The 22,347-nt window shown below is 34.0% G+C and overlaps 1 protein-coding gene across 1 annotated transcript in view; it reads right to left on the bottom strand.

The window, feature by feature from the left end:
* Nucleotides 1-22,347, bottom strand: part of TXK (TXK tyrosine kinase) — a 40,432-nt gene that overhangs the window by 14,571 nt on the left and 3,514 nt on the right. The window contains exons 5-11 of the mRNA XM_051964799.1: nucleotides 19,132-19,186; nucleotides 13,220-13,296; nucleotides 11,344-11,471; nucleotides 8,633-8,707; nucleotides 5,276-5,447; nucleotides 2,333-2,549; nucleotides 348-412 (exon numbers count right to left, since the gene is read on the bottom strand). Of these exons, the coding sequence (XP_051820759.1) occupies nucleotides 348-412; nucleotides 2,333-2,549; nucleotides 5,276-5,447; nucleotides 8,633-8,707; nucleotides 11,344-11,471; nucleotides 13,220-13,296; nucleotides 19,132-19,186 (789 nt within the window). The remainder of the gene's footprint in view (nucleotides 1-347; nucleotides 413-2,332; nucleotides 2,550-5,275; nucleotides 5,448-8,632; nucleotides 8,708-11,343; nucleotides 11,472-13,219; nucleotides 13,297-19,131; nucleotides 19,187-22,347) is intronic.

The following is a 22,347-nucleotide window of genomic DNA, read 5'->3' on the forward strand; positions in this document are numbered from 1 at the left end:
CCATAAAGCTAACTCTCTTAGAGTACAAGACTGGTTGATAAAATGATCTTTCCCAGTCCACCACCTGTCCTTTGCTATCAAACTCATCTTTCAGGATGGGGTTTAAAAGCCCCATTCTATGGGAAGTCTTCCTGAATCCTTGAGTCTGTATCCATTAAATAGTCTTTATACTCCATTTTTATATAACAACCAGTCCATGTACAATCCATATAAATAGGGCAAAGTCTTTGTAATCTTGTATTCTGTCCACAGGAGGCACATGAAGATCATTAACTTAACATTGAACAAATGAACAAAAAGCAAAGTTTTAAAAAATGATGGTTCTAGGTTCTTATATGTTCTATTACCTTGTCATTCCAAAGTCTGAAATTTTTACTACGAATGTGGCGCTCACCAAACAATTTCTGGCAGCCTGTGGAAAAAGGAGAAAGATTCATGGGCAAAATTCTACTCCAGCAAAACTTGTTCTACTGTAGCTTCCTCCTCCCAGTTCATTTGTCCCCCCTCCTCCATTTTTCAGTCTCTACTCCCATGATCCATTAATAGTGGCTTTTGTGAGTGATAAAATAACTTCACTGATTATTGTTGTTCAGTTTTATCTAAATGCCATTTGAGGTTTTCTTGGCAAAGATAATAAAATGGTTTGCCATTTTCTTCTTCAACTCATTTAATAAGGAAATTGAGGCAAATAGAGTTAAGTGACTTGCTGAAATTCACCCAACGAGTGAGTCTCTAAGGGTGGATTTAAACTCACAAAGATGAATCCTCCTGACTCCAGGTCCAGCACTCTGTGCACTATGATACCATCTAGATGCCTTCACCCAAATTTTAAAATGATGACGCTCTTCACTAAGGTTTCTTGCTTTCTTAGAGAGTTGGCTGGGTCTCAGAGGATTTACTGGTTCATGATTGTGCAACTAATAAGTGTCAAATATAAAATCTGAATCTAGATCTTCTTTACTCCAAGCCCATCACTTCAGCCTCTACAATGGTTGATATGCCAAACCCAAGAAAGATTCGTTTGCTCTAAGGTAAAACTTTTAATTACTTACCATCATAAACTTAGCCATTTATCTTAGCATTATTTCTTGAGCTATATGATAGACATAACTTACATTAACATAAAGTATATACCAAGAAGTAAATGTTCTATGTTGAACAACTGGTCTCTGGTTGAATAGTTCTAGACAACTGTCTGAGTCAGAGAGTTAAAGAAACTTATTATTAACTTTTATGAACACAAAGTACACACAAAGAGAATATCTGCATACTTCAACTGGCCTTTGACTTAGTAGCCCTACCGAGGGTGTTGCTCAAAGTACTCGGAGGAAATATTTCCATGCATCTTCCTGTACCCACGCCCAGGACTTCCATTATATACTAAAAATCCCCTCAGCTTTTCATTTTTATACTTTAGTTCTCTAGGAACCCCTGATTTCATCCGCATAAATAACCATATTGTACATTAGTAGACAAGTCATCATGAGTGATCATAGAGATATAGTTTTTTCTGCTGAGGCAATTGGGGTTAAGTGACTTGCTCAGGGTCACACAGTCAGGAAGTGTTAAGTGTCTGAGGCCAGATTTGAACTGAGGTCCTCCTGACTTCAGGGCTGGTGCTCTATCCACTGCACCAAGTAGCTGCCTTGATCATATATTTTTTTAAAATTATCACCTAAGCACCAACTTTCTGGTAAGGAACCCCTCTACAATTAGCTAGCTGGTTTTCATGCAGTAAGTCCATCAGCAGAAAGCCCTGATTAAGAGTTATCAAACATATGTTACTCTTTGATCTTTAAGTCTTCAAGAACACAGGTTACTTCTACCTCAAAAAAGGCATTTTCTGTCCTAAAATAGTATTCTTGGCAAAGTTATGTTTAAAGGATTTATAATTTCCAATTAAAATTAAGGTGATTTAGTGAAATGTAAGCTACCTTGCTTTTACATTTTTATCTTTCATTCTACCATTCTTCCTGCATATAATATGCATTTAATAAATGATTTCTGAATCAATTATTCAGTCAACAAGCCTTTATCAAGAACTTGTATGGTGCTAGGCACATGGGCCAGGATAAAATGAAAAATGAAGTCATACAATTAGTGTGCTTATTCAGAAGGGAAAAGGTGGGATAGAGTACAATACAATAAATAAATATAAAATAGATACAAATACATACTGGAAGCTTTCCCAGGCTGGTAGGACTTTCCCAAGCTTGTCTCACACTGACCTAGTCTTGCAGAACCCAAGATTCGATCCACACATTGGATAAAATACAAATGAAGCGAAACAAAGTCTAACATCTTGAATAAGGAGTTAACAACACACACTTACTAAATCCCTGTGAATGAAGTTATTCCTTTCCAGGTACTCCATCCCTTCACATACATCCTGGCATATGCTCAGTAGCACCTCTCTCCTAAGTCTTCCTTGTCTCTGTCTGAGATAATGAAGCAGAGAACCATTTTCCATGAACTCGGTTACTATGTAGAGTGGCTTCTGTTGGATGCATACTCCATAAAGTTGTACTAGTCTTGGATGAGATAATTTCCTGTTCAAGAAATATGTTTTAAGAATTGAAATTTTATAACTCAACCATAATATAGATAGGGTTAGGGGGTTTTGTCTTGTTTTGCTTTTTTGAAGGGAGGGTCTTTGAAAAGTGCTTTGAAATAATAGGAATAATTTGCATTTTCATCTTCTGAATATTCTATTAACAAAACCTTACAACTTGACTTTAAAGATGATAAAAAAATTTTATTCTCTCTAACTAACTTAAGTTGGGTTTAAATATGACCAGAGTTATAGAACCGGGTTTTTTTCAGAGTGTGAGATGAAATAGACAATCTCCACTAATCATTCCCCAGTGTTCCCCATACTCTTGGGATATAGTGAAATTCCAAATGAGCAGATAATTAAAACAATAATATCAATTATAATCAGAAAAATAAAGACTGTGAGCAGCAAATCAAGAAGGCACTGAGTGATGATGGGAAAGCCTGCTTGAGTTTAATGTCTTCTAATCAGACTCATAATTAGCATGACTTTAACCTGGGTCCCTGAAATTTAGAGGATAAGGAGAGCATTTATATTCCTTTAGTTCCGTATCTCATTAGCTAAATAGAAAGCTAATGTTTGTTATCCACCCCTTGTTCCTTCTCCCAGAAAAGTATCCCCACTGATGGCCTTGAAATATCCCCAAGTTACTGCCAACATCTCTCCTCAAGTGAATTTGTTTTTGAAAGTTGACTTGAGAACACATTTTATATTAGTTGCTTTGAGCAATAACATGTTTCGTTATAACCATAATCTAAAATGACATGTAAGGAGCTACATGTGAACAATCAAGAGTTGTTATATTATGTTGAATTTGCTTCGAAAAAACACAAATATCAAACTATGAAAAAATAAAAAGGAAAAACCCACAAATATTTCAGCAACTTTGAGCTAATTCTGACCAACAAGACAAACATCTCAATAGATAAGAATGAAACAAAAATGTTCTTTCCATGAAAAATGAACTAGGTCATATTCCAACCATACAAGAAAGAATGGATTTGAGATCAAGTTGGTTTCTTTATAGTTGTTCAGGAACCACGATCTCATCAGTCCAGAGAAATGATGCAGATCTTGTAACTCAGTGTCTTAGAGAGTTTGCCTAGAGGCACAATGAAAGAATCATTAAAAAGATGATTGGTTAACTTTTAGAAAAGGAAGTGGTGATTACAAAGAGCCAGCTTGGCTTTATTAAGAACAGGTCATACCAGTCTAACTTAATTTAAAAAAAAAAAAAAAGATTATTAAAGTAATAGATGAAGGGAATTCCATAAACATGGCTTATCTCGAGTTAAAAATGATGTTATTCTTGTGAAAAAGATGGAACATAGGCAGCTAGATGGCACAGTGGCCCTGGAGTCAAGAGGACCTGAGTTTAAATGTAACCTCAGAAACATAATACTCCCTCACTATGTGACTCTGAGCAAGTCACTTAACTCAAATTGTCTTGCAAAAAAAAAAAAAAAAAAAAGGAAAGAAAGAAAAGAAAAGATGGTGTTGTAGATTAGATAATAATACAATCAGATGGGTTAGAAACTGGCCAGGTTCAAAGGATGGTTGGTAAAGAATTCATTGTCAATATGTCCAATGGAGTATATGATGGATTTATACTTGACCCTGTACAGTTGAACACTTTTTAACAATAACTTAGAAAAAATCTTAGATGATATTCTCATCAAAGTTACAATGTTAGCTAACAAAGTTAGGTTCTAAAATCATCTTGACAAGCTAGGACATTGAGCTAAATATAACATGATAAAATTAAGGAGGGAGAAATACAAAGTTTTGCACTAGAGTACAAAAAGTCAACTTCACAAGTATAAGAGAAGAACATAATTAGTTGGTTTTTAAAAGCTCTAGAGATCTTATTGGAGAGCAAGCTTAATATGAGTTGCTAGTGTATTGTTACAGCCAAAAAGCTATTCCTAGAAGCTTGGTCCCCCTTAATGTAGCTGAAGAATTTTCTCTTGACATTGACCTAAAAACTGATTTTTTTTCTAATTGGCTAAGAACTCCAACCACAGATTCCTCTCATTTTCCCCATAATCTTTTTTTTCTTTTCATGTATTTTTTCCTATACCTGCTGAATTGTTCACATGCAATATAAGGTAAAGGTTGACTTACATGATGGTTAGAATTGAGTCTGGGAAGATAGAGGAAGAAAATAGCTACCCATGACCCTAGAAAAGCAACAGACCAGAGATGCCCTTCTCACATCCCTGGGAAATATATGGATGTGTGTATTATATATCTCTATATACATATATGCATGTGTGTATATATCTCTCTCTATAGAAATATACACACTTAGAAATATTCATGTATATGCACATATATATTTATATATATTAAAAATAAAGCAGTCATGGAGCAGAAGTGACAGTGGGTTCTGGAAGTCAATTCTGAAGTTCAAACTCTTCCATGTCCTAATAAACCAGAAAGGCTTCCATTATGATCCCAGCTAGGTTGTTAGCCTGGCTGACAACAATTGGCCACAGCAATTCATAAAGATATTCTCTTCATGAAGATACAACTAAAAAGATAATCCACCATTACCTACAGTGATTATTGCAATGGCCTTTTGAAGTAGTCAAGAAAATCATTCATCTGTTAGGGACAAGTCAGTATGATACTGTCACCTACAAAAGATGAATTATGTCTTCCCAACATTCTTTCTTTGATTAACTTTTCAACATTTCCCTGGGTGTTATATATACTTACATCATCACTTTAGCTTCTTCAATGAAGTCATCTTCTGACATGGCTCCTTCATTGATGGCCTTAATAGCAACTAGGACTTGGGATTTCCATTTACCTAAATGGACCACACCAAACTGGCCTTTCCCAACCTCCTTTATAAAAGTCAACTCAGATTGATCAATCTTCCATTTCTCTGGAAAAACAAAACCTAGGTTACTTAGAGAAAATGGCAGAGAGTCATAGATTATCAAAACTGGAAGGGGTCTTAGAGAATAACCAGCCCAAACTCTCCATTTTACAGATGGAGAAGCCGAAGAGCTAAGAAATGGCTTAATCAGTGAACAATATCCACAGTGAATTTTTTATTGTTGTTAAAGTGAAATTTTTCATTCAAAAGAATATTCATATTTTCTAGGAAAAAATGTTATTTTTCTGAACTTCATATACTTGACATTTTAGTGTTCAAAAGGAAAGACGGAAGAGGAAACTCTTTCCTAGTATTCCTTCCAATTAAATTGTCAAATGTTCTTGCTTGCATAGAAGTACAAAAACACAACTCTTTTAAGGGTTTTTTGTTTATTTCTTTGGGAAAATTTCCTCCAGCAGGGGGCCACATTTTCCATTCTTTCTAATTCAAATCTATCAAACACCAATATTAGATTAAACAATGGATTATTAATTAAAATTAAATTTGAATTCTCCAGCAGATTTTAATCTCCTCCCAGTAAAGCTGGACAGCATATTGAAGTAGAGGACATCTGACTTTAAGAAACCTCTTCTTTTCTACACCCTCTTTACAAGTTCCTTCCCTATCTCCACCTTAAGTTCTATGTCTTTTTTTTCTCTCTTATTTCCTCTCTTCATCCTCATCTCAGGCATCAGTTTCCTGGCTGAAACACACTCTCATATCAAAGAGAAAATGGGTCAGTTAACGAGAATTTATTAACTGCTTTTTTCTTGGAAGGATACTAAATCTACTCACATTATGTTTATAGGATTTTAGAGTTAAATACAATTTTGGAGATTTAACCTAAAAATCTGATTTTCCATCCAATTTAGTACCATTTTATATTTTTACATTCAGTGGGAAAAAGTGAGGGAAAGTTTTCAAGAACTGATTTTCTCTTACGTAGAATTGTGCATTTGTAGATGAATGAGAGAACTGATTGGTATTCTAAGATTTGTGGTTCAGAGAAACAAGTATTCAAAGGATGTGCAATTTGGCAGTCTTTGAGCCAGAAAGTTGCCTTGAGTCACAACCTACTCTACTGAAATGATCAAGAGCAATTCTGTATTGTTTATTATTGATCTTATTTACAATGAATTGATTTTTGTACTGTAACTGCCAAAGTCAAGGTTTTTTGTCTCTGAACTCAATTCAGAATTCAGCTGGCTTCTATTGGGTTAAGTTTGGAAATCCAGTTCTTTTGCTATATTCACTGGTCTATTCTTGTCTCAAGGAATTTAGCTAACCTTGGGTGGATGCTGCCATAAGCCATCTGGTTTAATATCTATCACCAAGCTATCCTTCAAGGATATCTGATTTTTGCTCTGTTTTCTCTAGATTTCACAGCATAATGAACACTTCTTAGTAAGGAAGGAAGGAGACAAAAAAGGTTGTTGCTAGTGTACCTCATTACCAAATTTTAACCAGTCATGTTGTTCCCCCTCACCTCAGTCATGTCCTTAACCCCATGTCACTTATCTTGTATTTTTTTTTTTGTTCTGTTTATAAAAGTGACTTGCATTTTCAATTCTGGCTCTTTGGAATAAACTGAAGCAAGTCATTGACCCATTTATTGACAGCAATATGCATCACTGTTAATTAATATTATCTAGCTGAAAGAAATTTGCCTCCATTTACCTTTTTGTTATATTTTACATTACCTTCCAGTTATATACACTCACCAGTGTTTTGTACATATCAATACTTAGCAGCTTAGTCTGAGGGAATACTATGAAAGAATTCCTAACCTGCCTCCAAAATCAACTTTTAGACTAAAAAAATCGAGTGCTTTATTCCATATGTTTAGCTTTGTCTGTAGAGTTGTCATACAATATTTTGCTCTTTGATCCATGCATCAATTTCATTTCTAGGCATAGGCAGAGATGTCATTTGTTTCTATGCAAACGATCATTTTTATGGGAGAGAAAGATGGCTCTAGTATGCTAGAGAAGCAAACACTTAAATGATACACTTATAATAATCCTATCTAATACTTAATCTTTAAAAATTTTGCTGGCAGAACCAGGAGATCATTATACATGACAACAGCAAGACAACATGGTGATCAATTCTGATGGATGTGGCTCTCTTCAACAATGAGATGACTCAAACTAGTTCTACTAGTTTAGTGATGAAAAGATCCATCTACACCCAGGGAGAGGACCGTGAGAACTGAGTGTGGTCCACAACATAGCATTCTCACTCTTTCTGTTGTTATCTGCTTGCATTTTGTTTTCTTTCTCAGTTTTTCTTTTTCTTTTTGATTTGATTTTTCTCTTATGCAGCAAGATAACTGTATAAATACATACATTATATATATATATATATTGGATTTAACATGTTTTTCAACATATTTAACTACATATTAGACTACCTGTCAGCTAGGTGAGAGAGGGAAGGAGGGGAAAATTTGGAACAAAAGGTTTGCAAGGGTCATTACTGGAAAAATTACCCATGCATATGTTTTGTAAATAAATAAATAAATGAAATTTTTGCTGGCTTGCAAACTGAAGCATAGCCAATCTGATTTTGTAAGAGGTTCGGACCTAACCTATAGTTTGAAAGATGTGGGTTTTTTTGGGTTTTTTTGCCAGGGGAAGAGAGGGTGGGGGAAGGAGAGTTCCTCTTATTATTTCACTTTTCAAAAAAATAAAACTTTTCTTTCCAAGGAATAACTTTTGGGATTTCTAAATATCACATTTCCCAGAAACTAACCAAGTTGGATTATTAATAAGTTTCACCTAACAGCAATCAGGAAGAAGGATGATCTAGAAATCCCATGCTTAGCAGATTATCTTCAGCTGATCTCTCTTGTGTAGTAACCCTTTTCAGAAATCCAACTATTCAAATAGCTGGTAGAACAATGGGTAGAGTGGCAGACCTGGAGTTACAAAGATCTGAGTTTAAATGTGGCCTCAGACACTTACTAGCCTTGTAATCTTGGGCAAGTCACTTAATCCCTGTTTATGTCTTCATTTGTAAAATGAGAAAAATAAGAGCACTTATCTCTGAGGAGCAAAAGCTGTGTAAATGTTAGTTATTATTATTACTCTTTCAATTGTATATTGTTTTATAGTACGCAAGCTAGGTACGAGAAATGGAAATTCTTTACTAGGTCTACTATTTTATTACAACAGAATCTCAAATTTTACCATAGCTAAAACCAGCTGTTGCTGGCAAGCACTTTCCCATGGAGCCAACTGGGTACCGGAGACGGGTAATAAGCCCTAAAAAGGAAAAAGAAGTTAGAGTTATATTCCTAAATTATAAACCTACTTATTAAATTAGAGGAAAAAATTAAACACTAATCCCATACTTGAGTATTATTGAATTTCAGACATTTTCCTTATCAACACATGAGAACAACATTTAAAAATTATAAGTTGCTCCAAATCTTTGTCTCTCCTCAAATCCCTAACTTCCATTCTGTCCTCTTCGTTCCCTACAGAATACCTTGCTTCCCATCTTATTGAGAAGGATGGGAACATCCCATCTTTCCTACTTTTCTTTGATCTCATCACTCTTCCAATCAAAAACCTTCAATGCCTTTCCATTGAGTATTGAATCAAATATAAATTCCTTATCCTGGCTTTCAAGGCCCTCAATACTCTGATTTGAACCTACATCTTAGTCTTATTCATCATTTTTTCCTTTCATATATTCTACAGTCTAACCAAAATGGATTACTTTATTTTCTTGTTCTTATATTTTCCTTTGGCACTTTAATTATTCTGTCCAGACCCCGAACCTGAATATATATTCATCTTCATTTCTTCCCATTGAATAAGGATAAGGGAAAAGGGTCTTCTTTCAAGATCCTATTCAGATGTCACCTCCATGAAGTTTTCCTTGAATTGGCCTCCCTTCCCATTCTCTCTCAAAAGTTGTCTCTCCTTCCTCCTTCTTACAATTCCTCATAAAACTTTGTGCTCCTCCTTTGCAGTTATATTCTGCCTATTATTATAATTATTTTTTGTAATATCACTGCCTCACCCTTCACTAGATTTTAAGCTTATTAAAGATAAACAGTGTATTATATTTCATCTCAGTATCCTAACATACCTATATGGTAGGCATTTAATCTGTATTAGTTGAACTGAATTTCTCTTCTGTTTGTAAATATGTTCTATTCTGTCTTAATTATATATTTTTAATCCTCACAATTGTTTGATTATGCTGATTCTTTAAGCTATAAAGTTCTATCCTTTTTTCCTTTTACTACCAAATTTCTTTAAAAAGTTCTATTTTTTTTTTAAAAAGTAGTCTATAATCAGTGAAAGTTTCTTCTCCACTTATTTCATTCTTTAATATTCAGCAAGCTGATTTCACCACTCTATGGAAATTTTCTCTCTAATGTTATTGTTAACCTAATTGTCAAATTCAATAACTGTTTTTCAGTTCCTATTTTCCTAGAATTCTAAAAAGCATTTGATACTGGTGATTACTCCCACTCTTTCTTTGAAAGTCTTATTTTTTTTTTTGATACCCTTAGATTTCTTCCTTCCTAAGTGATAGTGTTGGTTTTTTTTTTTCTCTTCTGATGATGATCAGAATAATCTTAGATGATTATTTTCTCCCCTGTCTCTTAAATATGGATATCCACCAAAATCCTAACCTCAATATCCTTTTCTCCTTTACACTTTCTCTGTGGTCTCATCCCCCTCTATTGCATTATCTCTCACCTCTACTCAGATATGTCTTAAATCTATTTATCTCTTTCTCTGATCTCTGTCTTCTCCTGGGTGCTAATTTCAATTTCTACCTAGATATTTTGCTGACTTTGCAATGTCCAAAGTTGAACTTACATCTTTCCCCCCAAACAGTAACTTGACAACTTTTCTCTTTCTGAACCTATCATGGTCCCAGTCACCACCATCCCCAAAATGTGACTCCCTTCTTTCTTTTAATCTCTACAGAACTTTATTTATTATGGCATTACTGTAGTTATTTGTGCAACTCTTATTTCCCTATTAGACTGAAATCTTCTTGAGGACAGGAACTATTTTTATTCCTAATTATTGTTGTTAAGTCTCAGCCTTGTCTGATAAGTCCGAGAACTTAGTGGAGACTAAACTAATAGCAAGAAAGAGTATGGTTATAATAATTCTGAAAACACTCTGAGAAAAACTCAAAAATAAATACTGAAAACTAAGAAAAATCAATCACTTCTTCCCTTACTTTCATCATTTTCATTGAAAATAGAGATAGCTAAATTCTAGAGATTTTTAGGATACTATTTAATTTTCCCATTGTGATCGTGATATTAAATCTCAATTTAAATTGAGATGTTTCCTTGTAATGGCATAAATAAAAATCCCACTAATCCCTCCTAAAGAGGGTTGTGAATTTAATTCAAAGAGAGTAGAACAGAGAAGTTAGAAACCTGAGTCCCTCTGCATAGGAGAGCTAAGTGAAAGGACCCTGGATGAAAGGTAGAGTGATGTAGTTGTTACCAAGAGGAGTAAAATGGTAGAATATGAAAATGTCTCTTTGGGGATGTTAATATGAAAAGGCCCCCTTCCCATCACTGTTTTCATCCCATCCCTATTGCAAGACCATAGTTCTAAACATTCTATATTGGTGGGAAATAAGAAAATACTTGAAAGATGTTTTTTATTGTTTTTTTTTTTTAACTAATTAAAGATCCAGAATATTTTTACTCCTGACTAGGGTTTAAAAACACCAATTGGACATGTTTATTTAAAAATACCAACAGCAGCAAAAAGGTTAGTATCAGGCTAATTTCATTCCTTTTACAAAGGAGTTTAATCTAATAATGAGGCAACTGTTTGGCTGTCTTGCCTCTCTTGAAATTTCTGAATGGTGGTGATGGTGGTGGTCGTGGTGGTGGTGAATGATTTACCTGCTGCATTGTGCTGATGATATTGAATCAGTTCTGGTATTGATGAGAAAAGATGTCTTTCAGTCACAAAGCACTGCCCTGAATCATGATTTTTAATCTGATAATGCTTGATGGGTACCACATTACTCCTGTGACCAAAGAAGCAATAGTTAGCTATAGAAATAAAATGACTATGGTACTAAATCATCACAATACTATTCCACCTTAAAAACTCATTTATCAACATTAACTAGCCAATTAAAATAAATACATTCTTGGGCTTAAAGAAAGCATGATCAATATAGACTATAAAATTGATCTGAGACAGGGAAAAATGGTTTTGAGTTCTGCTTTTCATACATATTGAGTGTATGACTGTAGGTAAATCAATTAGTGCCTCAGGCAACTTTCTAACACTATACATTTCAAAGAAGGTTCTGATCTACCTTGATAGAGGGAATTTCCCCATAAGGGTGTCCCTACACCAGTGGTCCCATTTAGTAGTTTTTGAACCACTTTGGGATGATCTAAAAATTCTCTGTTGGTGTCTAAAGTAATTGCCCAATTATGTTATCAATATATTCTTCCTCTGTGACAATAAGCATGTGCATATTTGAAGAATTATAATATCTGCAGCAGTTTAAAACCATTATGAACTGTGCAAAATGATTTTCTGTGGTTTGTGTAGATCACATCAAACTCTGATTGCTTCTGATGACATATAACATGTTCTTGTAGTTTCCCAAACTGTCATCAAATTGTTTTCAAACTGCCATAAGGAGTCAACATTTGATCACAGACACATGTGAATAACTTCATTTGTGTTCTGTACACTATATCAGAGGAGCTTCCTCATTTCCCTCTATTAATCTGTAATCACTGCTCATCAGATCTGTAAATACTGATCAAGATGCTGCAAACATTAATTTATCATTTTATATTTAGTGTTTTCATGATTATAGTTACAACAAAATTTTGTACTTTCTGCTTAGAATTATATAATATAAATTTTAATTTGGAGCTTTTTGGGCAAAAGCTTATTATTGTAATTTTGTAAGCTATTATATATATATATATACATATATATATATGTTATCAGGATCTAATTTATTTAATTTATCCTATGAATAAATCTAAAAGAATATTACAAATAGTATATTAAATTACTTGCAGAGATTTACAAAAAAATTTTCATTATTGTTGAAGGGGTTCAAAATACAAAACACTAATACCTGAACAAATCATCTTGCATCATTCCAAGAGAAGAACTCTGGGCATTTCATTTGAAGTCTCAGTTTCTCTAGCAAGTAATAAGTGCTCACTAAATATTCTAGAATTCTAGAATCTATATGATATGCTTACCCTTTAGTTAGCTTTCATTGCAATTTTATTTTGATTCTTACAAAGTTTTCATATAGAAACGTCTACAAAAATGGGACAATAATGGCCTCAGAGATTATTTGGTTCAGGAGCTCTTAATCTGGAGTCTGTGAACTTGTTTTTCAAAAAATATTTTAAAGACCATATTTTTGTACAGTTTTCCTGATATTTTTGATAATGTATAAATAGGTTCCTTTATAATCCTGTGTATTTTATTGCCTGCATTTACAAATGTTCTAAAAAGGCATTCCTGGGCTACACCAAGTTGTCAAATGGGCAATTGACACAAGAAGGATAAGAATTTGCTCTAGTCCAAACAACTCCTTAGTTTTACAAAGGAATAACCTGTTTCTTACAGAGATGAACTGATACCCAAATTTTCTCACTTTTTTGTAATCCAGCATTCTACCCTCTCCATTATGCTCTTCTAAGTGTTTTCTTTGTAAGTTTTAATCTTACTACTAGCATACACCAATTATAATTCTTCCCAAAGCATCCTAGGTTTATAGTGACTGACCTATTTCTTGAGTACACAGAGATGGTGTAAGCTCCCAAACGTCTGGAATCTCTGACAATAAATGCACCTTCTTTGGACTGTAAAACACATTCAACATGAAGACTTAATATTTTTATTGGCATAAAGAAAAATCAACAAAGCAGTCAAGAGAGTTGTGTCAAAGAAAGGATGTTCACCCAGAATTCAGTATCATTACTTTGAAGGAACAGCTCCTACAAAATGTTGCAAAGCTTTCTGGTTTCTGTTTCAGGAGCATTTAAAACACAAAATCAACAAGTATGAAATGAAGTATTCAGTCAGCCTAGCTGAGAGAGCTGACTAGCCTAGTACAAAGGTTCTCAAATGTTGGTGGTTGTTCTTTAGCTTCAGGCACTGAATGCTTTGCTATAAATAATCCAAGACATACAATTCCAAGAGATTTGTGGAGAGAGCCATCTGCATCCAGAGAGAGGACTATAGGGACTGATCACAACATAGGATTTCCACCTTTTTTGTTGTTGTTTGACTGCTTTTAAAAATTTTTTTCCCTTTTTTGATCTGATTTTTCTTGTGCAGCTTGGTAGATGTGAAAATATGTTTAGAAGAATTGCACATATTTAAAATATATTGGATTACTTACTATCTAGGGGAGAGAGTGGGGGAAAGTCAGGGAGAAAAAAAATTGAAATGCAAGATTTTGCAAGGGTGAATGTTAAAAACTATCTTTGTATATATTTTGGGGAAAAAAGTTATTTAAAAAAAAGAATTGCATATGTTTAACTTAGATTACTTGCTATTTAGGGGAAGGGAGAGAGAAAAATTTGAAACACAAGGTTTGCAAGGGTGAATGTTGAAAACTATCTTTGCATGTATTTTAAAAATAGAAAAAAAACTATTATTTAAAAAAAAAAGAATCAAGGGATAGTAAGTAATGAATTTGGCAGCAAGGTAGGATCCCTGATTTCTAAACCTATTCTCTAGCTCTTGGGATTGTTCCATCTTTCCCTTCCCTCAGTCATATTGCCCTTCATCTTTTTTTTTTTTTTTTTTTTTTTTTTTTACTTTCCCAGGGACCACAGTAGAGAAAGTGGCTTTATCTTCCCTATGTAGATATTTCCCAAAGGCAAACAGTCAGAAGTATATGGAGGAGGAGGAACAGAGTGGGGGCAGATGAGATGGCACACAAATAGAGGGAGGTTTGCAAGCATTTTGGAATGCAATCTCCTCGCCAGAAGAATTATTTCATTTGTTGAGTTTATTTCCCCATCTCTTAGCACTGTACAGTAAGTGGTAGCTACTTTAAAAAGTGCTTATTGATTACCTGATTGAATGCAGTTCAGAAGGATGTTTGGGTTTTTAGGATTCTGAGTTGCAAGTACAAAAGAGGTGAATTTATGGTGAAAGTTATAGTAGATAGTTTCTAGCTTGTAGTTTTAAATGGATATGTGGCAAACCCAGTGAAAAGTGCCACTTACCAACATGACCTTGAGAATCCATTGGCCTAGATTCTGAGCTACTATAGCTAAAAAGTGAGTTTTGCCAGAACTGGATGAAGGTTTACTTTACACAGAGTTAAAATTTTAAAAATCAAAAAAATGAAGTTTAAATTAGAAAAATGAAACTGAAACCTAAAAAAAAAAAAAATGAGGTTTTAAAAGTTAGACTGACATGGAACAAAGGAAACACAACTTATAGAGGAAAACCATCTATTATAGATGCAAAAGGGTGTATATATATATATATATATATATATATATATATACACACACACACACACACACACACACACACACACACACACACACACACACACACAGATAAGGGTAAAAGAAAATAAGGGATAGGGTTGCCGAAATGTGGGTAATGGGAAATCAGGGACAGGACTATGATGAAACAAGGTGAACACTGGAGATGTAATCAGAAGTAGGGACTCATACTCAATGGGGGGAATTAGGCACTCCACATAGGCTCTAACCTGTCATCAATGGGGGAAATGGGGAAAGGACTTGTGCTTTTGGACAGGGGATAAAAGACTGTGCTTTTGAGCTTCAAGGGTGTGTCTACTAGCTTAGACATCCATTTTTGCAAGAAAGTAAAATAAATTCTTTTCTGAGATTTACATGAACTGATCTTAAGTGAAATGAGCAAAACCAGGAAAACATTGTAAATAACAGCAAGTGCTATGCTCAGTTATGACAGAATTGATTCTCAATAATTCAGTGATCCAAAGCAATCCCAATAAACATGGGATGGAAAATACTATCTGCACTGATAAAGAACTATGGATATTGAACCACCTGTCTCCTCATTCTAAAGATGATTAAATAGCGATGTGAGGTGGTCTGGGAGGTAGAAAATGGAGGAAAATAGGAAAATACATTCCCATTCATAACTTTTATCTTGATCTTTTACATCCTCTTTTCTTTCTGCTTGAAAAGGCAAAATATGTATATGCTACTTGTCTGTTTGTTCCCTTTATCTCATCTGATTAAAAACTGGAATTTATTATCTCTCCACATATGTAATCCCTGCCCAATCTCCACTCAGTTCCTTCCTCAATGCCTCATGGTAATCATTAATGGAAGTTATTGTGGAGGTCTCAAAAGCCCTACATAGAGCACAAGTCCTACCAAGCTTGAAAGCTTGCAAGTATGACTGTGCTGCTGGATTATATGTCTGTTTATGAAGACCAACCTTGCTAAATTAGAGGTGCATTATTCAATTGGCTGCAGAGTGAAGATGCTTAGTGCCACACTAAATCTAGAAAACAATCGGTCCATATAGGATTGCAATTTTCATAAATGAAGGGACTGCTCGCATCATTACAAGGATTTTTTTTTTAAATTCAAATTTTTAAAGTGCGGTATCTACTCCATTAGTAGAATCCAACAAATAAATAATTAAAATTCAAACATAATAACCACTTGGGGAATCACTGTTATATTCACTTGTTTATATTTCATAGGTGATGCTATCATCAACTTTTTAATAAAATGGAGGTAGTCTTGTGGAGGTTTTTTAAACTAGAGGTCATGTTCTCCCGGGGAACTCTGAAAGTTCAGGGATTAGAATGTCACAGAGTGTAGGTATGATGAACTATTTCAAATGAGTGTTCTTATTATGGATCTAAGGAGCTGTCACAAACATTTTGGAGATATAGCAGTACTAGAGGATTATGGGATGATGATGAAGAGGATGAGAAGGAGGAAGATAATACCTTAATCTGTACTTTCCCTCCCAACTTTTCCAAGTTCTCTCATATTTCAATATATCATCATAGCAATCCTGTGAACTAGCTAATCAGAAGGTGAAGGACCCTATTCCATTGTGTCAATCTTTCCTTTATTCTTTCTTTCTAGGAGGACTAGCGAATAGAGCAGTGTATTGTATCCATGTCAGAGTATCGGATGCTTTGATATGTTGCAAACTCTATTTTGGTGTACTTTGATCATAGAGATTTTCTAATTCCTTTTTTGCTGTTTTATGACTGTGAAGACAGAGTGTAGAAAGTATAGTAATGGTGGAAGAGAGAAGAGAAAAGATAGTTAAGGTAATGTATGTGTATACATATATATATTTATATATATGCATGCATACAGTATTTATAATTTGATGAAACAAAAATAGGAAATGTAACTAGTTGAGAAAGGTGATGTTCCCTATTGCATCTTGATCTACCCCTGCAAGCTCATAGTCTTTCAAAAAAAAAAACTAGAAAATAGTGGATTGGAAAAATGGACTAAATTGAACCACGAACTGAAGTCAAATATGGGGATCACTGCAAGTTATTAGCATGTGATGAACAATGGATTGCTGGGAGAAGCTAGTCTTAATTTCCATTTCCTTAAGTATCTTCATTTCAGTCCTACCAGAATTATTTTGGAAGTTCCTCTTTTGTAAATATCCTTTGACTACTACCCGTTCTTTCTGCTTTTAGCAATCATTGTTAGAGGAATCTTGGGGAGACACTGCAAAATAATTCTCTGCTCTAGTTTTTTTTTTAATGGAAACTTTAATAATAGAATTGTTCATTTGTATAACTTTCATGGATATAATGAAACAAAGAGCTATGAAAATAACTTTTGTTTCACCCACAGACTATTTGCTTGTTACAAAGTAGTTCAGTATATCTGTCTCTCTGTTTTTCTCTCAGTAGCCATAAAATTCAACTTTGCTTTGGCCATATTTGTTGAAATCAGTAGCAATTTTGTAAATGTAAACAATCTATCATTGGGTCCAACTTAAAGGCTATCTCAAGTATTCTATGGTACTGCTATTTCTGCTTGTCTGGTAGCTGAGAAAATCAAATTTTGGATTTTGTATATTTGATTTCATCCTGTAATTGACTATTTTGTAGTTGCTTTGTCTCTGAGTTAAATTCAGAAGTTTATGAGAGCAGAAGTTCATTTTTTCACCTCTGGGTTACTTTAAAATTCAGTTGCCTATAAATCACCTTATCTAAAAGAAGTGCATTATCTCTCTGCAGCCTTGTATATTTATGTACAATTAGGGGAGATCTGTTATCTTACTAACAAGCCTTACAGAATGCAGATGGAAACCAAGAAGTCTGTTATTTCTGCCCAACTAACAAGCAGATGCATTCTAAAACTCAATTTTTTCTGACAGCAGGATGGAAAGACAGGTGTTGCTAGCCTGAAATGTCAGGCCAATCATATTGTTTTTCTGCCTATGATACTTCAGATTTTGTAATCAGTCATACCATTTTCTGTCTATGATGCTCCCTGTTCTTCTCTTGTATTTCACTATATGAAGCTAGTAAATTTTACCTTGTGGCCTTTTTGGCTGAAAGAGTTGAGAGATCCCTTTTATTGGTAATTGCTTATCTTACCAATAAACTGAACATACTTGGAACTTTGTGCCTCAGTTTATCTTTATTTTCAAACATAACACAGCTGTCAAAGTTATTTAATTTAAATAAGGTTTTTACATAATTAGGAATCAGTGCTTGGACTTCAATTGGCATCTATGGTTGCTATATTTTAAATTATAGTTAATAAACAACATGAAATCTTATCATTGTCCCTTTAAGAATAACACCACTGGTTTTTTGCAGTGAGCATTTGATAAATGAATGAATTGATGTCACTCACTCTCCAATTTTAAGACCAAAGCAAAATTTTAGACATTAATCCCATGAAATCAGTAAATACTTCCCAAAACACAAGAAATAACAATGGTCTGAATTTTAACATGCAGACTTTTTTTTTTTCTGACGCAATTGGGGTTAAGTGACTTCCCAAGGATCACACAGTTAGGAAGTGTTAAGTGTCTGAGGTCAGATTTGAACTCAGGTCCTCCTGACTAAAGGGCTGGTGCTCTATCCACCACATCAACTAGCTGCCTCAACACAGACTTTTAATGAATCAGGGGAAGATCATGTGGTTTGATTGTCCATTTGGCAACGTTTTATATGTGGAAGAATTAAGCCTATAGAGCTGAGGTGTTTTAAAAAAACAGAAAGCTTTTTGATATGACTATTTAATTGAATTCTTTTTTATTGTTTTCAAAAGTGTATTCAGTACTTGTTCTGTTTAAGTCACTATGATGGTATTGGAAATAGAAAGATAAATATAGCATTGACCCTATTCTGGAGGAATTTGCAATTGTAGGAAGGAAGGGAATGAGGTAAGAAAGGAAGGAAGGAAAGTATGTTAAATCTTATTTATGTGGGAACACAACTCTGATACCATGGTGATACCAAAGTTATTATTTGATTGAAAATGTTATCTAACATAAAAACATTTGTTTGCAACTTTTTATAAATACTCATATAAAATGAAGTAAAGTTGCGCTGAGAGAAACAAAAACAAGAAACAACAAGTAGTTCTTTTGATGAATAAAAATGCTTACAATAATGTCTTGGGAAATTTTTGTTCCTATCCACAGATTCACTCACAGATATGTTGACTTACCTCTTGTCTCAATAGATCTTCTGCCTGATTCCTAGTAACATCTTTGTGATACCACCTATAATTTTATGAAATATCAATTATCATTCTAATATTATGCAGGCTTTATTTAAAAAAAAAACACACACTTACACACGTTTCTTTCCCTTTAGTTTAAAGGGCTGCTTTTCAAAACCTTAGACATTTAAAATGGTCTCCTTATTCAGAAGTTCATTCATTCTTTTTTAAGCTTAGTTTTATTATAAATACAGGGCAGAGAAATACAAACCAAGTACACAACTAGCTCTTTCCTACCTTCCAATTCAACTTTCTGAGATACAAGGGATTTGTTTAATAGTTTAAATTATTACAGAAGCTGTAATCTTAGGCATATATTTTCTTATGCTTAGTCTAAGCTAAAGTGAAAAATTCCAGTTGTCCCTTTCCCCACCAAGAGCTGCTTAAAAACACCTTTAAATGCTGCTCTGTTAAACTCTCTACCTCTTTCAAACTTACCCTCAAACTAAATAAAACAAACATTAAAAAACAACTTTAGCCTTCAAAAGAAAGTCTAAACAAATTGTGCCTTTTTTGTGAGTGCATACATAGGAAAACATCATAAGGTATGACAATTACGAGCCCAAAGAATAGACAAGCAGACAAAAAGAAAATAATCTTCCTTATGACCATGTCAGACAATATTAGTCCCTGCTTAACATCTTCAGTGGCTCCCCATTACCTACTCAAAAAAACCAAAAACCAAAAACCAACAACAGCAACAACAACAAACAAACAAAAAACTGCCACAAATTTCCTAGTCTGATATTCAAGGCCCTCAATAATCTGGCACCAATCAAACTTTTCTCCCCTTTCTTTAGGTATTTATTAAGTATCTCTTTTATGTAAGATTGCAGAGCAAGTGCTGACTTTCATTGTCTCTTCAACAGGGAGTTTCATATACCAATTAAATAGCAGGTACAATCCCTCTTCCCTTCCCTCGGTGCAATGTTCTATGTATATTCTGTAATGGGGATGATTAAAAACAACAATTTGTACACAATCCCTTCTCTCAAGACTCTTTGAACCTCCTTACATACTGATAAGTGCTGTCTCTTCAGTATTCTGAGCCCCATTTTTAATACAATGAGTGAAATAATTATGATGCTAGGGAACTTAATTTCCAATATAATTTTAGCAATTCTATAGTATTATGTCTCCACTAAAGTGATTCTCTGAGAACTCATTGAGGCTCTGAAAGATGACCTAGAGCTCAAACTCTGATCAGTCCTCCTAAACTGAAAGGCTCCAAGTATAGAATTGAGGGCAGCCCATTTTGCTGGTCTGAGAAGTGTCTGGAGGCTCATCACCAAGAAGTCGGCTGCAGCAAAATATACAACCATCTACTGCCATAGGTGAAGGAGCCATGATTTACACTGAGGTCGGAATAATTACACTGATGAAATAATGGATTTTTCAAGAACTGAAGTATGATGCCATTTGTGTTGGGCACATTCCAAGTATTAGGATCTCTGAAGAAAAAGAGAATTTAAAAAAAAAAGAAATCAGAGATGCTCATAGGAAATGGCATGACTACTTTATTGACTACTCCCTGATAATGAAATTCAAAGTTGTTGAACTAAATTAGTTTAGGATCATATAATATGCATATATTCTAACAGCTTATGATATATGCTAAAATATACCAGGTCTAATACTCTAAATTCAATTCTAGAGCAAAGAACAATAATAATTCACATATTTATATGGCACTTTGAAGTTTACAAAGTATGTTACAAATACTTTCTCATTTAATCCTCACAACATCAATCCTATTATTGCTATAATTGTTCTCATTTTACAGAAGAGGAGACTGAGGCAAATAGAAGTAAAGTGATTAGCACAATACTGGGCACCAAAAATTTACAGCTGATAAATGTCTTAGGCAGAATTCAAATGCAGATCCTTTGGGTTTAAATGTTTTGCCAGTATATTCTCTCTCTCCTTTTTCTGTCTCTGTCTCTCTGTGTGAGTGAGTCTGTCTGTCTGTCTGTCTGTCTCTCTCTCTCTCTCTCTCTCTCTCACTTTCCAAATGGGAATTTCCACTTCCCAAAGAAAGTGGAAACAAAACAAGTAGAAAGAAAACAAAGAAGTGCAGTTAAAGCAAACAAATCAACAAATTGGCCACGTCAGAAAATATGTGCCTCATTCCACATCTATATTCCACTAACTTTTCAGACAAGAACTGGAGAATGTTCTTCACCATTTGCTTTCTGAATCCATAATTGATTGCTTCATTGATCGGAGTTCTGAGGTCTTCCAGTGCTATTTCCCTGAACATTACTGTGATCCATCATGGCCACTGAGTACTTCACACATAATGTCCCATAGCCTCTCATCCATTTATATGGCTCTTGTCAGTTACATTAAAAACTCCTAAGTGCCTCCCACCTTCCAAAGTCCTACATGGATGTTTCATGACAAAATGTGCTTGGACTAGAATTGGGAATTCTTAACATGAGGTCTGTGAAATTCATTTTTAAAAAATATTTTGACAACCATCTTTCACTATAATTGCTTTTCTTTGCAATTCTACATATTTTATTTTATGCAGTTAATAGCATGATTTTGAGAAGGGTTTCATAGGGCTACCAAAGAGATCCAGAGCACCAAAAAATGTCAAGAATCTAAACTAGATCTCTAAGACCACTTTAAGCTCTAAAATATTATGAGTTTATGAAAATAGGTAAATAATAAGGATTCTGACTTATGGATTTGCTTAAATCTTCTATTCTACAGAAATAAATCTTGGTTTAGCTTTACCTAAAAAAATACATTTTGGGATTAAATTTTGTCCAACTTACCATTAATTCAAAAGTTCCCCATTTCATTTTTAAATGTACTTTGCCTAATATTTTCTTTATCCTATTCATTATTTAAATAGTTAAAAAGAAGATAATAGTTGAAAAATTATAGAGTACAAGGTATTATAAATTATAGAATATCTATAAAGTATTATAAAGTTCACATAGCACTTCAAATTTGCAAAGTCTTAGTTTCTATTTCTTAAAGATAAATTTTAATCTTAGGGCAAATGGCAAATTAAGATGAGGATTTAAAAAAAAAAAACTATCTCTTTGACAACAAAAATGGTTCCACGAAAAGCCTATCTTAAAAAAACAAACCAACAATCTGAAAATCACATTTCTAATTCAACTCTGAGAAAGATTTCTGATAAGGAAT

This window comes from Antechinus flavipes, chromosome 6, assembly GCF_016432865.1.
Source record: "Antechinus flavipes isolate AdamAnt ecotype Samford, QLD, Australia chromosome 6, AdamAnt_v2, whole genome shotgun sequence".
Classification (NCBI taxonomy): domain Eukaryota; kingdom Metazoa; phylum Chordata; class Mammalia; order Dasyuromorphia; family Dasyuridae; genus Antechinus; species Antechinus flavipes.